General features: G+C 41.3%; 1 protein-coding gene across 2 annotated transcripts in view; it reads right to left on the reverse strand.

Annotated features, from left to right (window-relative positions):
- Window positions 1-16,360, reverse strand: part of LRRC41 (leucine rich repeat containing 41) — a 600,929-nt gene that overhangs the window by 474,498 nt on the left and 110,071 nt on the right. For both annotated transcript variants that reach the window (XM_044085906.1, XM_044085905.1), the window contains one exon: window positions 10,929-11,015. In XM_044085906.1, the coding sequence (XP_043941841.1) occupies window positions 10,929-11,015 (87 nt within the window). The remainder of the gene's footprint in view (window positions 1-10,928; window positions 11,016-16,360) is intronic.

Here is a 16,360-nt window from a genome sequence, read left to right on the forward strand (position 1 = left end):
AGGTTCAGTGTCTGGAGTTGATTGCGCAGGATTTGATTGTTTTGCTGGGACAATAGTTGAGGTCTTTGAGGTTAGGTCCAAGCTGGGTATTGAGACAAGTTCCTTAGGACTAGGTACCAGTATTGGCGGGGCCAGTCTGGGGCAATTAGTATCATCTTTGGTTTCTCTTGTCTGACTTTTAGGAGGACCTTGGGAAGAACAGGCAGAGGAGGAAAGGCATAAACTGATAGGTTTTTTCACCTGAAGGATAGGGCGTCCACTTTCCATGCTTGTCTGTGATAAGTCCTTGTGCAGAATCTTTTTAATTGGTAACTTTGAGGAGAGGCAAATAGATCTATGTCTGGGCTCCCCCATATCTTTATCATGCTGAAGACTTGTGGATCTAGTTTCCATTCGTGAGGATCCATAAGGTTTCTGCTTAAGTCATCTGCCAAAGTATTTTGTTTTCCTGGCAGGAATTGAGCTTGAAGATGTATTTGGTAAGTCAAAGCTGTGTCCCACAGTGCCATGGCTAATCTGCAAAGGGGGTATGAGTGAGTGCCCCCCCCTGCTTGTTTATGTACCACATGACCGTAGTGTTGTCCATCTTTATCAGTAGTTGTCCTGGATGAAATAAGTCCTTGAAGGCTGTTAGGGCATTTTGAACAGCTAGCATCTCTTTCTGGTTGATATGTAGATGCATTTATTTTGGGGTCCATATGCCATGAATGCATCTTCCCGCCATTTGAGCCCCCCATGCATAATTTGATGCGTCTGTTGTTAAGGTTTGTCAGGCAGGGGGTAGAGTGAAGGGTCGTCCCATGTTTTGGTGACATGCCTTTGCCCACCATAGAAACTCCTGTTGTAGGGAGGGGATGAGAGGAATCATTGTTTCCAGACAGTGACAATGTTGACTCCATAAACTTTTTAGGTACCATTGAAGTTTCCTCATATGCAGTCTTGCATATGGAATCAGTAGGATGCAGGATGCCACAAAGCCCAAAGCCTGCAGAATTTGTCTTGCAGATAACTGCGATTCTGTTGCCATCAGTTTGAAGTAGGTAGTCAGTTGCCTTTACTTGTCTGGCGTGAGGTAAGCCATCTGGGCAGTTGTAATCAAGCTTGCACCCAGGAATATTATCTTTTGAGAGGGTACCAGTTGTGATTTCTTTTAATTTATTGTGTACCCTAGGCATGTTAGAAGCCTTTTCACAAATGCCAGGTGGTGAAGAAGAATGTCCTTGTTCTCTGCTTGAATGAGACAGTCGTCCAAGTAAGGATATATTTGTATACTTCTTTGTCTGCAAAATGCAATCACTGGTGCCAGGCACTTTCTAAAGACCCTGGGTGCAGTAGATAGGCCAAAGGTCAGTGCAAAGAATTGGTAATGCATTAAGCCAGCCTTGAATCTGAGGTATCTTCTGCATGATTGCCTTACTGGGACATGCAGGTATGCCTCTTTTAGATCTAATGTCACCAGCTGCTGCAAAGTCAGCATTTTGAATTTTGGAATGTCCAGGTATGTGTTCAAAATTGATAAATCCAGTATTGATCGCCAGGCCTTGTCCTTTCTGGGTACCAAGAACAGTCCTGAGTAAAAACCTTGTCCTTTTTCCTGCTCTGGTACTGGCTGAATGGCCCCCATATCCATGAGGGATGTAACCTGTTTCTGTGCCTCTGCCCATTAATTTTTTGGCAGATCTGGCCAACCGTTGGCCATTGGCAGAGTATGGAAATGGAATCTTTATCCCTGTGATACTATGTTTAGTACCCACCTGTCCTGGGTTATTAACTGCCAATTTTGAGCAAAAAGTGCTAATTTTCCCCCTAGGGGTGTTGCCAAAAGATAAGTGCTTGGTGAAGGCAGAAGGAAGTCATTGGGACTGTTTTCTGTAGGTTTGCGCTTTATCTCCTCCAGCTTTGGAGGTAGAAGCACCCCATTGCTTTGACTTGCATGAATCTTGTGCCTGGTATCTGGAACCCTTGGGGCATCTGGTTTGCCCCTTTGAGCTCTGTCTGACACAGGAAAGGGCCAATTTGTCGGCCAGTGTCTACCGAATCTTGGTGGCTGCACTTGTAAGAAGTCTTTTACAGTTTGCATAGACTTAGTTTTGTCTTCCATTTTCTTTAAAGCGTCTTCTGCCTTAGTATCAAACAGATTATCATGCTGTAAAGGTGCATCTAGTAATTTAGCTTTAACATGATCAGGCACATTTTATTCCTTTAACCAGGCATGCCTCCTAATCACAGATCCAGTAACTGCGGCTTTGCAGGAGGCCTCTAAGGAATCAAACCCACATTGCAAAGTATGCTTTCCAACCTGTTCAGCTGCATGCAATAAATCCTGCAATTCATTATTTTCTGCACATTCAGAAATCAACATCATTTTCTGTTTCAGCAATCCCATAACATGTTGTTGATACCTGAGCATATGAAACTGGCAGTTTAAGGCCCTAACTGCCAAGGTTGCAGATGTATAAACCTTTTTTCCCCATCTATCCAGTGCCCTTGAATATCTGTCAGAGGGGGTAGGATTTTTTGCTGTTGAGGCCTTAACTCCCTTTGGACCCTGTGAAATAGTTTCAGGATCAGCAGCAGGGTTTCTAAATAAAAAATTGTGTGAGTCAGGGACCCTGTAATATCTGTCAGGCTTGCTGGGAGCCGGAGGTAAGGAATCAGGGGTCAAACTTGACTCCGAAAACACATCATGCACAATGTCTAAAACAGGGGGTATGGCTAAAGGCCTGTGCTGAGGGAGAAGAAGTAAATCCCGGAGCCTCTTTTTTGATTCTGAGAAATCTTGACTCTCCCAGTGAAAATGCTCCCTCAAAGTATGCAAGGTTTCCCCAAATTAATAATCCTCAGGAAGTGATGCAGATGGTATATATACTCCTCTGCATCAGAATCCTCATAAGGAGGTAAAGATAATTCCTGATCAGAAGAGGAATCAGAAGACATAGAAACCTGATCTGAAGATTCATAATCAGTGTCTTGCCTAGGCCTCTTATCTGGAGGGGGATGGGAACCCCTGATCAAGGTAATAAGGTCTTCAGCCATTTTGATCATCTGTTTTTTAGGCATAGAGGCCTGTGCACGTGGCTCATGCGTCGTTTTTTTAGGTTTAGAAGTGGCTTTTGTCTTTGGTTTTGCAGCAGTCGTCGGTTTGATGTAAAAATGTTGAGGCCTGAATACACCCTCAGAAGCCGGTGCCTGCTCAGCGGCTCCGGACCCATCCGAGGGAGATACATCCGTGGGTCCAATACTTTGACTATCTTGCGGCATGCCAGACTCCACATGGGAATCAGTAGGGGCCTGCGACTCGAAAGTAGCGGGCATCAGGGGCTGTGAAAGCACCTCATTGAGTACCGGCGAACCGGCGACTGGCTTAGGAGAAGCTTCGTCCTCAGTTTTGGACCTCAACTGTCTCTCTCTCTCTGTCCTTTTCTTTGCGCTTTTTATGTACTCCGGTAGTCAGATTGCTATCCGATGATATTTCTGGGTAGTTAAATCTGTTGCCAAAATACTTTGAGGCAAAAATATACCGGCGCTTAATAGTGCGCTGGTTAAATCTAGCACAAAACTGACAGCCAGGCACGTTGTTATCAGGGCCTAGGCATGGGATACAGTATAAATGGAAATCCTTATGAGGTATTTGCTTCCCACAGGTAATACAATTATTAACTTTTTCTGACATCGGTATGGAGCAAGAAAAAAGTCTCCCCAACGGGGTACTTAGCTTTAGTGAAGACTTCGGTTCTGAAACTCAAACTCGAATATTTCAGGAGTCGGCCAACCGGCACTTGCGAAATGCTTCTGCTTCAGGCACAGCGCAGCAAGAAAGACTAAAGAAAATGGCGTTGGCTGCTTGTTTTATACCCCTGACAACCTGATGTCATGGAAGAGGAGACAGCAACCAACGCAGGACCCAAGACTTTGGAATTCAGGCCAAGAGAGGGCAACCTGCCAGCAGATTACCCAAATGTAATGACTGCAACAGTGAAACATGAAGAACATCAGCAGATTCCTCTTCATTCATTCACTTATTCATAGGTTCATAGCTAAGTACTAGGCTATCTGCTCAAGGGCATTTATAAGCCTAGCCAGAGTGTGCTGGCTTTTGCCACCCCCTTAGATTAGTTCCCTGTGCCTCTGACCAGCAGAGCCATTAGTTCCCTGTGTCTCTGTCCAGCAGAGCCACTCCAGTGATCCCCGGGGTAAATTTTCTGTTTCCCATCCACCCATCAAGGTTTCTCTTGAAGAGTGCTAGTGAGGGGCTCTGCCTGATATATATTGGAATCTTGTTCCAAAGCATGGGAAGTTTCTGGGTCAGGAATCTATCCCTCCAGCAATTCCTATTTATCGTTGTGGTAAGGTTTATATCCCTAGAGCGTGTGGCTCTCAAGGATTTTTTTTTTTTTTTTTAGGTGGAGCATATCCATCAATTCTGGGTTGGACATGGCCTTGTATGTCAAGCAGAGATCATCTCTGAGTAAGCGGTATGCAACTGAGTACAGCTGGAGTTTCTTTAGTGGGGGTGCATAGGTCATCTGTTTGAGGCCAGTAATCCTCTTGGTTAGGTACTTTTGTGGTCTTTCCACCTGTTACAGGTTGTCTTGTAAGGTACATCCTAAATGGGGCATTGTATTCTATAATGGGTCTAATAACTGATGAGTAGAGAGGCACAATAACCTCCTTTGTTCTGGATGCGAATCCGTTTGAGATTAGGTGGACCACATAGAAGGATTTTCTAACCACCTTGGCAATATGATTATCAAAGGAGAGATTGCTATCTACTTGGGTCCCCAGATTCCTTATTACTTTTTCTGTATTTAGGGGACTACCACCTATGTGGTAGTTCGCGGCTACTTTGTTTTTTCCAAAGGGGATGACTATGCACTTTTTGGCATTCAGCTTGAGGCCATGATTTTGACAACACATATCTGTCTCAGTGAGACCCTTCTGGAGGGTGTCTGTATCAGCTGGAGAATCAATTATGGCCCCTAGTTTGCAGTCGTCTGCGAACTTGGTCAGCCAAAGTCCTCCTGTGCTTGCCTGTACCTCTGAGAAGTACATACCGAACAGGAGGGGGTACTAGGACTGAGCCCTGGGGGACGCCACTTGTATCCAGTTTAGAGTCAGACCTAGAGTCCGCAACTCTCATCATGTGGGTTCTGTCCGTGAGCCAATTTGCAACCCATCTCGTGACGTAGGGGTTAATGTTCAGGTTGGTGAGTTTGTCTATAATACCAGAATGGGGAATGGTGTCAAAAGCCTTTGCGAGGTCTAGGTAGGCTGTGTGGACCTCCTTACCCTCATCTAATTCCTTGGTAACTGTCTCACAGAAGTCCACCAGGTTTAGGAGGCATGATTTGCCCTTAAAGCCAAACTGGGTGGGGTCCAAAGTTTGGAGGTTCCCAATGTCTCTGTTAATGAGTTCCATGATTATGCGCTCCATAGCCTTGCAGACCAGACTAGTCAGGCTTATAGGGCTATAGTTCCCGGGGTCCGTTGTGGCATCACCTTTGTGGAGTGGGATAACAGTTGCTGTGCGCCACTCTGTGGGTACATAGCCTGTAGAGAGGTTGAGTTTTAACAGTATGTTTAGGTGAGGGGTTAGTTCATTTTGGAGCTCTTGTAAGACACAGCCTGGGACACCGTCCGGTCCCATTGAGGCTGTGTTTTTGGCTTTGGATAGGGCTGTTTTAACCTGTGTTGGTGATTTCTGGGGCCTTACATTCTGCTAATATGGTTGTAGGCCCATTAGGGGTGAGAGGGGTGTGAAGTTTGCACTGAACCGGTTTGTCAAAATGTTGGCAATATCAGTCGGTTCAGTGTATTTTGTGCCATTCTGTACCAACGCAGAGCAGATCTGAGAGTTTCCACTTAGGTTCTTGACATAGCTAAAGAATGTTTTGTGGTTATCTTTGGAGTCCTTGGCAATTTTTCTTTCGAAGCTAGCCCTGGATGATTTAATGAAGGATCATAGTTTCTTGCTGATACTGATCAGGGATGTCTTTCCTTCTAGGGATTTTGCTCTTATCTGTACTAGTTTCCTCCTTCTGTTGTAGAGCCTGTTTATGGCAGGAGTCCACCAGACTGGTTTCCTTTTCTTGGAGGACTGAGTCTCGGTTTCACTTGGGATAGCACGATCCATGCATTCCTGCAAATGATCATAGAGTGCTTTGTATAGGTTTCAGCAGCTTGGACAGCATTGTCTATTGGCGTGGGGGCTGTAAACCTTTCCACCTCTGTCTTAAGCAACATGAAGTTTGCTTTTGAAAAGTTTTTCATGGTGGTTTCCTTGATTGAGGTTGGGGGATGAATGTGGATATCCAGAGTGATTAGTCTATGGTCTGATCTAACCAGCGAGGGGTTGACATCAGGTGTGGAACATCGGTCGCCCATATTGGTGATGACCAGATCCAATATGTTGTTCCCTCTGGTGGGGGTGTTGACCAGTTGATCCAGGGCGTTCAAGTTTATAAATTCTAGGAAGCGTTGGGCAAGGGAGTTAGTACTTGAGTACTTCTCCCAGTTAATGTTTAGGTACTTGAAATCACCCAGTATTAGGGTGTTTGGTAGGACTTTCATATTTCCCAGTGTCTCCAGACATGCGGAATGGGGGTCCTGGGTCATGGTGGGTGATCTGTAGCAAGCTACAATTTGGAATGCAGTTTTGCCCGTTGTTAGTTGGTTGCACTTGGATGATCTCTGATGCATCGTGCTGCGCCACTAACCTGGAGGTGTGTGAGCATCCTTGATGAATATGAATATACCCCTGCCTTTTATGTTTCGGTCCAGGTTCTGTGGCTGAAAGGTATGGTATGAGTTATAGGCTGGTAGTGCTGAGGTGCTCTCTGGAACCTTAAACCAGGTTTTTGTTACTGCACAGATATCGCTGTTCTCCATACTTAGGAATGCCTCGAGTGCGTGCATTTTGAGGTTTAGACTTCTGGCGTTGAGTAACATTACCCTCAGTTTTTGGTTACTTGTGCTATTTACGGTGGTGGGTTTGTCTTTTGAGCCTTGCCTAAAAAAAGGCACTATTGGGGCGGCAAGAGCCTTTGCCAGTATTCGAAAGCCTATGGGTGACCGGTGCAAGCCATCTCTTGCAAAGCAACGTGGCTTGTCGAGCATGTCATCCCAGTCAGATAGATACTGGATCCTCTTTGAATGACACCAGAAACTTAGCCAATTGTTGAAGTTGATAATTTTTTCTTTACACTGTGGCATCATTCTTAGTGAAGGCAGGGTGCTACTCAGGGTCAGGGTCATACCTGCCTGGGCTACATGATCAAGAGCTCTTCCATGTCTCTTTTCATGTAGTCCAGGGAGGTACGTCTCAGGTCATTCACACCAACATTTACAAAGACAGAGTCGTATTTGTATTTGTTCTGGAGTGACCTGAGTGCTTGTGTTATGTGGCGAATCCTGGCGCCCGACAGGCATCTAACTGTAACCTTCTCCTTGTCCAGCCTAGTTAGTGGGACATCAGTGTGCCTGATTATAGAGTGTCTTATCACTAGTGTGCTGGGTATGTTACTTTGTAAACCAACAACGTAAAATACTCAAAAATCAGCTAGAACTGATCCATAATGGCAACAGTACTGTTCAAGTAAAGCCAAAGCTCAAACGAGTGAAAAAATGTTTATTCAATAACACATTAACAAAACGATTAGCGCTTTCATCCACTAAACAGTGGACTTCATCAGAACACAGAATGCACTAACTCAATAAGTATTTAAAACTTTTTTGGTGCCAATTTAGCGCTCCATTAATTCAGTTAAAGTGACAAATGCTCATAATTCATTCATTCAATATTTCCTGTGACTATAACAGAATTTCATAACTGTCTGAAAGTTAGAAAACTAGACCACTTCTATATATAAAGATTACATATAAGATATATAAAGTATATAAAATATAAAAAAAATGAGATATAAAATGTAAAGTATAAAATATACAATTAAGAAAGAGTAATAATTAAGAGAGAAGCTGATTTAAAATATATAAAAACATTAATTTAATATAATAAAATGTATGTCTTGTAATGCATACTATATAGGTAAAACTGAATGATTTTTTAAGAAACGTATATACAATCACCTATATAGTATCAGATCTAAGGACAAGAACAACGCACTTTACAGGCACACAGAACTACATGGTGACGTACATGTATTTAAGTTTGTGATAATTGATCAAGTCACCAGTGGACCACGTGGTGGCAATAGCAAGGCTCTTTTGGGTAAAAGGGAGACAGTATGGCAAATTTTGACTGATGCAACCAGGGAGCCAGGACTTAATGATCATATATCAATTAAACCTATATTGCAATTAAAGTAATTTTAATTAATACAATATAATCATACCATTTTTGTGAACTACTTTGTGAACAATATGCAGTACAAATAGACAGAGCTAGTAGGATCCACTTACAAGATATTTCTGGAATTTCTGAGACCAGTGTGACATGTTTTATAGGTTAACATTTGGTCTAGATATAATTGCACTTACTTAAAAGGTTTTGTTTAGTAGGTTTTGCAATTATATAAGAGTTTTTTATGGTTACATTAGTTTTATAAGCCTTTATATGAACAATGAAATGTAGTGTTATGGGGGATTGCATTTTATATGGGAAAGCCTTCATTTATTATATTAAATTAATTTATTTTTATATATTCTAATTCAGCTTCTCTCTTAATTATTACTCTTTTTTTTAATTGTATATTTTATATTTTATATCTCATATTTTATATATCTTATATGTAATCTTTATATATAGAAGTGATCTAGTTTTCTAACTTAAGTTTTTTTTTTTAAATCAGACAGTTATGAAATTCTGTTATAGTCACAGGAAATACTGAATGAATGAATTGTGAGCATTTGTCACTTTAAATGAATTAATGGAGCGCTACATTGGTGCCAAAAAGGTTTTAAATACTTATTGAGTTAGTGTATTCTGTGTTCTGATGAAGTCCACTGTTTAGTGGATGAAAGCACTAAACATTTTGTTAATGTGTTATTGAATAAACGTTTTTTCACTCGTCCGAGATTTGGCTTTACTTGAACAGTACTGTTGCCATTACTGATCAGTTCTAGCTGACTTCTGGGTATGTTATTTTGCCTTAAGGGCTGTGATTGCGTGGCACATTGATTATGTGAAGTATGTGTTTCATGGTTGGTGATGGGTTGTGGAGGTTGCTTGGATGTCTGCTTTGGAGGTCTCTGTTGCTTTTGCAGACTTTTATTTAGAACCTCGAAGTATGTTTTCGTGTATTTATGTGTTTTTTGCCTGTGTTGGTTTGTTAGGTTTTTGTGAGACTGGTGGTGTGTTACAAGTATTACCCTTCTCCTCTTGACAGTCAGTTACAGTCTGTGGTTGAGAGAGCTTTGCCTCCAGTCTGGCTCTATAATTGCATCTCTCGCATATATTAGTGTTTGGTGGTAGGAGGAGAGGGTGGTCTGTGTACATGAGGCAGTTGTAACATTGCCTCAAAATGCCCAGATTCACCAGTTGGACTGGAGAGTACACTGAAAACTGCCCTTTGGACATGCCTGAATAGGTAGAGTGAGCTGTTTTTCTGATTGACTGGTGGGGAAAAATAGAGAGCCTTGTCCTTCTGGGCAGTATAAGGGGGGCTAGCGTTAGGGGTATTTAGTGTTTGCTATGAGTTTTAAGCAAGTGCTGGGCTATAAAATGAAAGGTTTGAGTGCTAGTTGAAGGTTTGTCTAGTTTCAAGGGATTCTATTTTTTAACAGGGTTAAGGGGTTCAGAATCATAACGTGACATAAAATACAGTTGTGTAAACAGTTTACCCTACCATCATGTCTTTGGGGAAAGGTCTATGTAAAAAATGCATCACATCATTTTGATTTATCACATTTTTTCAACAGTACTGTAGGCAATTATTTAATGATGTAGGTGGTCCAATACCAAAACATACACTTACATACACACACACTATATATATATATATATATATATATATATATATATATATATATATATATATGTGCGTACATACATACACACACACACACACACACACACACACACACACACACACACACGTACTACACTTCTACACATACACCTACAAACACGTGTGTGTGTGTGTGTGTGTGTGTATACACACACACACACGCACACAAATATATGTGTGTTTACAGATAGATATAAACATACAGATTTTACATATGTACGTGCACGTACACGTGTGTAAAAAATGTACACACACACACCATACACAAATTGCATTGTGCTTCGCTCTCTTTGGTTCTTCGTGCCTGCATCTCTGAAGCAAATTGTGCTGATGGCAAGAAAATTTCATTGCTTATTAGCAATTGTTACATGCTATGCATAAGACTCTAAACAAACCATTACTTCTAGAAGTCTACAGCACATTTCAGCAACAGACATGCTGATATTCCACATGTTACGATATGCATCAATGTAAGAATATTGAGTTACATTACAAAAAAAGTATAATGTGGAAAACTGCCATAGTTTAACTGTTACAGTAAACATATAAAGCACCAACAGAGAAAAGGAAGAAAAGATTTACTCAAGTGATTTCAAAGATCACAGCAAGCACCCTACACAAGTGTATTCTGCTCTTCTGAGAGGAATGCTGCATGAATACATTATTAACAGTTGGGTAGATTTCAGAATTACAAAGATGGCTGTTGAATGGGCAGTATTTTTTTTTATGTCAGCAGGATGTTGTTGCAGTTGGCCAAAGGCATTTTATAGCACAAACCTAGAGATATGCCAACATGGTACACTCTAAGTGTTATATACATAATTCAGAAAAGCAAAGAGCATCAACTAAATTACAGCTAAAATAACTCAACAGTTACATAGCAGATGCATAAAGATAAACTAAAACATACATAAAAATATTCTTCAAGTTCTTATTCCAAGTGAAAATTAAACAAAGTCCCACCTTTCTTTGCAGCAACTTCCTCAATTCTCTCCAAATAGTAAATGTTCAGATGAGGTAATACATCCGACAGGATACCTGCAGGCAACCCTACAAGTAAGACAAAACTTGTTATTAAAATAAGAGGATGCTACTCTTGACTACAGTAAAACATACTTACAACTACTATTGGCACAACTAGATTTCAACAAAACTCAAATGGCTACTATAAGGTATACCTGAAAGACTGCAATAAGTTATGAATATCATGGCAGCAGTTACCACCATCTTAAAATGCAGTCATGTCATTTTTAAACAAAACAAGGAAACACTACACAATACAGCAGGTACTGGATCTGTCTAGTTAAGGAAAATAAACATTTCTCTCTCAAGAGCTGATGATCTGTGCCAGTGCCATCAATAGACCCAGAAGAAGATCTGATGAACATCTCACCTTGGCTTTAGTCTTATTTAAATGTACTGCACATCTCTGACACAGCAGTTAAGCTTAAACATGCCCCCTTCTGACGGGGAAGAAAGAGGTAATTGGGAACATATTTTCTTGGAGTTTAATGAGATGGCAGACTTTAAAGATGCTCTTGCAAACTACTCTATCAGAGATACTGGATGAGCCAATTTGTGTAACTAGGGATACAGAAATGGAATTGCTTAGATATAGGAAAGCCTTGCTGAGTCTCTAATTATGGTGGCTGCCAAAAAAAAGTAATTACTAGAAAAAGTCTAAACCAAATGTACTAGAAGTAGTAACTATAGTAACTGAAATAAAACAACTGGAATTAAGATCTTTAGAAAAGGGTAGGAGCAAATTACTTAGGTTCATAGGTGTGTACTAGGCTAATGGCCCTGGAGCCTTTACAAGCCTAGCCCAAAGAAGTGCCCTGGCATCATGCCGCCCAACGTTAGTTCCCAGTGCCTCTATCAAGTAGAGCCACTGGAGTGATCCCCAGGGTGAACTTTCTATTACCCATCCACTCATCAAGATTTCACTTGAAGAGGGACAGAGAGGTGATCTGCTTGACATGTATGGGAAGTCAATTCCAGAGCATGAGCAGTCTCTGGGTAAACCGTCCCTCCAGCATGTTCTGTTGATTGTGGTAATGAGGCTGAGGTCTCTGGACCGTACGGTGCGGAGGGATTGGGATTTCTTTAGATGCAGCATTTCTAACAGAGCTGGGTCAGACATGGCGTTGTAAGTCAAGCAGAGATCGCTTCTAAGTAGGCGATATGAGACAGAGAATAGCTGGAGTCTTTTGAGCCTGTCCATGTAGGACATGTGTTTAATGCCTAGTATCATCTTCGTGAGGTACTTCTGTGGCCTCTCCAGCTGTTGCAGGTGTCTAGTGAGGTACATGCTACATAGGGCATTAGACTCTATGATTGGCCTAATGAGGGAAGAGTAGAAAGAGAGGATGACATTTCTTCCTGGATGCAAAACCCTTGGTAATGAGATGTGCCACATAGAAGGACTTTCTGACCACATTGTCAATGTGGTGGTCAAAGGAGTGGTTGCCATCAACCTGCACCCCAGATCACTTATAATGCTTTCAGTGTTCAGTGGGCTCCCATCGATGTGGTAATTAGTGGGAACTGAGTTTTTACCAAAGGGGATGATGACGCATATTTTGGCATTAAGCTTAAGGCCATGGTTTCGACACCAGTCATTGGTTTCAGTGAGGCCGTTCTGTAGGATGTCTGCATCACTTGGGGAGTTAATAATGGCTCCCAGCTTCCAGTCACTGCGAACTTGGTCAGCCAGAGTCCCTTTGTGTTGGCCTGAACTTCTGAGAAGATGCCATACAGGAGAGAACCCAGGACCGATCCCTGTGAGACTCCACTCATGACTGGTCAGCAGTCTGCCTTGGAGTTTGCTACTTTCACACTGTGTGTTCCATCTGTGAGCCAATTTGCAACCCACCTAGTGATATAGGGGTTGATGCCTAGTTTGGTGAGCTTACCAATAATTCCTGAGTGAGGAATGGTATCAAAGGCCTTGGCCAGATCAAGGTAGGCTGTATGCACTACCTTACCTTCATCCACAGCTCTGGTGACTGACTCATAGAAGTCAACTAGGTTGAGCAGGCATGATCTCCCTTTCACAAAGCCAAACTGCATGGGATCCAGAGTTTGGAGATTTCCTATGTCTTTGTTAATCAGGTCCATGATGATGCGCTCCATAGCTTATATATCAGACTCGTCAGGCTAATGGGGCAATAATTCACAGGGTCTGTAGTCGCTCCCCCTTTATGGAGAGGGATGACTGTAGCAGTGCACCATTCGGTAGGGACAAAGCCTGAGGTGAGGGTGTGACTGAACAGGGCACACAGATGTGGTGCAAGTTCGCTTTAAAGTTCATGTAGAACACAGCCAGGAATATTATCGGGTCCTATGGAAGCTGTATTCTTGGCCTTGGACAATGCAGTTTTAACCTGTGCTGCAGTAATGCTGGCTGCCTGGCATTCTTCCAGTATTGTGATTGGTCTTTTGGGGGGGGGGGGTAAAGTTGCCACTGAATCTGTCGGCCAGTATGTTGGCAATATCTGTTGGCTCAGTATAGCATGTACCATTGTGCAGTAACTCACAGCAAATCTGTGCATTGCCGTGGAGGTTCTTGATATAACTGCAGTGGTGGTGCTGCGGTAGCGTTGTCACCTCACAGTAAGACATTGTCCTGTTCGATTCTCAGCTAGAGCGTCTTCTGTGTGGAGAAATGCGTGAATTGGTGTACCTTCGTTGAAGGTTGTGCGTCAGGGCCAGCAACTCGACACGTAAAAAAATCTACTGCCAATCATTAGCGGACCGGAGTTGCGCTGTGGCGATCCCTAACCATGAAAAGCCGAAAGACACAACTGTGTGTGTGTGTGTGTGTGTGTGTGTGTGTGTGTGTGTGTGTATATATATATATATATATATATATATATATATATATATATATATATAGATATATATGTACATGTGTGTGTATATATACACACATATACATACACACATACATATATATATTATGTTTATATACATTGATACACACACACACACACATATATATATATATATGTGTGTGTGTATGTGTATGTGTATATATATATATATATATATATATATATATGTGTGTGTGTATGTATATATATATATATATATATATATATATATACACACACACACACACACACACACACACACACACATGTATATATATATATACACACACACACACGTGTGTGTGTGTGTGTGTGTGTGTGTGTGTGTGTGTATATATATATATATATATATATATATATATATATATATATATATAATTTATTTTTATTTTACATTTGTTTGACTGGGCTAGTCTAACTGGATATATGTCTATTTTCACTAGTGGCCCGGAGAGAAAAGCTCCAAGCATAGGCAGTGACATATCATATATTACATGCAAATAACAAACAGAAATATAAAGTTCAATTTTTTTTTTTTTTTTACACATGTACAGACATAATTTATATCTAGTACAGTGTATGATAGCATATTTAGAGTAAGAAAAAGTAATAAGAAGGAAATCTTGTCTAATACTAGTTTAGAGGTAAGGTTACTGGCTAACGCAGGTAAACGTAATAGAACAACAGAGCAGAAAAGTCTAGGGAGAGTGAGATGGGGATTTCGATATTAGTCCGGGTTAGAGCAGGGACATAGCCAGTGTGTAGTAAGGTATTCTTTAAGGTATTTTTTTGAATTACAGTGTGGAAGAAAGAAATGCAAGTTCCTTTGGAAGCAGGTTCCAGGTTTTTCCCACTGTGTTAGTGAGTCCCCTGCCTGGTTGTTTGATTTATTAGTGGAAACTAGAAGCTTATTAGCTGAGCATAGTGTTGGCAGATTTTTATATGGGGTAATCAGATTAGTGAGGATTGGGGTGTTCTTGGGTTTGTAAAGGATCTTTTGTGTGATGGTGTATTGTTGATAAAGTAGGTGGTTCTACAGTTCTAACCATCCTAGTTGTTTGATGTTAAGACAGTGGTGGGTTCTGAAAGGGGTACCAGTGGCAAATCTGGTAATGTTGTTATAGCTTGTTGCAAGTTTGCTTTTAGATAGATTGGTATAAATGGCAGAAGCATAGAACAGGGTAGAGATAAGGTGGGTCTGGGCAATAGTAGTTCTAGCTTCTGGTGTAAGGAAGTGTTTGATTCTATAAAGGGAGCCTAGTTTTCTGTTGGCAGATTTTATAGTAGTATTAATATTATCATCCATAGTTAAAGTTGTGGTCTATTGTAATTCGTAGGAGTTGTGTTGTAGTTCCTTTGTTGGAGGTTACTGTGAAGTGAAATTGTGGAGACTTTTGAGTAGGAGCAAAAAGCAATAATTTTTTTTTTTTTTGGGGTTAAGATGGAGGCAATGTTGCATGAACCAGTTTTCAACCATATTAAATACTGTTTGGGTGATGGTTTGGAGAGAGGTTAGGGACTTAGCTGAACATATTAAAGTAGAATCATCTGCATATTGTATACAGGTGGCTTGTGGAATTTTGGCATGTAAATCATCAATAAAAACTGAGAAGAGAAGAGGGCCTAAAATAGAGTCCTGAGGTACTCCAATGTTGACAGGGAGGTGCATAGATAGATTATTATCCCAGCGTACTGCTTGCTGTCTGTTTTCTAGATAGGATTTAAACCAAAGTAATGCCTGTGGGTCAAGGGATAGGGCTTTTAATATGGCCATAAGTAGGTGATGGTTAACCATGTCGAAAGCTTTTGAAAGGTTAATAAATACAGCAGAAGAAAGAGAGTTTTTGTTACTATGTTTGTTTATACAGTCAGAAAAGGATAGCGGGGCAGTGGTGGTACTATGAAATGGCCTGAAACCATGCTGACAGTTGGCAAGTAAGTTATTATGGAGAGGGTGGTCAAGTAGTTGTTGGTGGATGCATTTTTCCATTATTTTGGCTATTGGAGAGAGTAAGGCAATTGGGCGGAAGTTAGAAATCTCATTACAAGTACCACCCTTATGTAGCGGGATAATATGAGAGACTTTCCAGATGGAAGGGATTGTGCTTTCTGTAGTTGTTCTATTTATAAGGATGGAAATGGGATAGGCAATGGCTTTAGCTGCTATTTGCAGGTATTTGGCTGGTAGATAGTCAGCTGAAGGGGTGCATGGTTTGAGTTTTTGAAGGAGGGTGCAGACAAGGGATGTAGGTACGGGTTGTATATGAAAGGAGGGAACTGGGCTGTTTGTGGTGTTTAATGGGTTAGTGCTAACATGTGGTATTGTTTTAGCTACAGTTTGAATGGTTTCATTAAAGTAGTTGTTAAAGCCATCAGCAATTTGCTTAGGGTTGTTATGGGAGATACCTGATGGGGCAGGAGTTTGAGTGCCCTGGCTGAAGTAGCTTGTTAATGCCTGACCAAAACTTTTGTGTTTTTTCCTGGTGGGTTTGTTGGAGGTGAAGGTAATACGTTTTTTTT

The sequence above is a fragment of the Protopterus annectens genome, chromosome 10.part0 (genome assembly GCF_019279795.1).
Source record: "Protopterus annectens isolate FY-2018-M chromosome 10.part0, PAN1.0, whole genome shotgun sequence".
Lineage (NCBI taxonomy): Eukaryota > Metazoa > Chordata > Ceratodontiformes > Protopteridae > Protopterus > Protopterus annectens.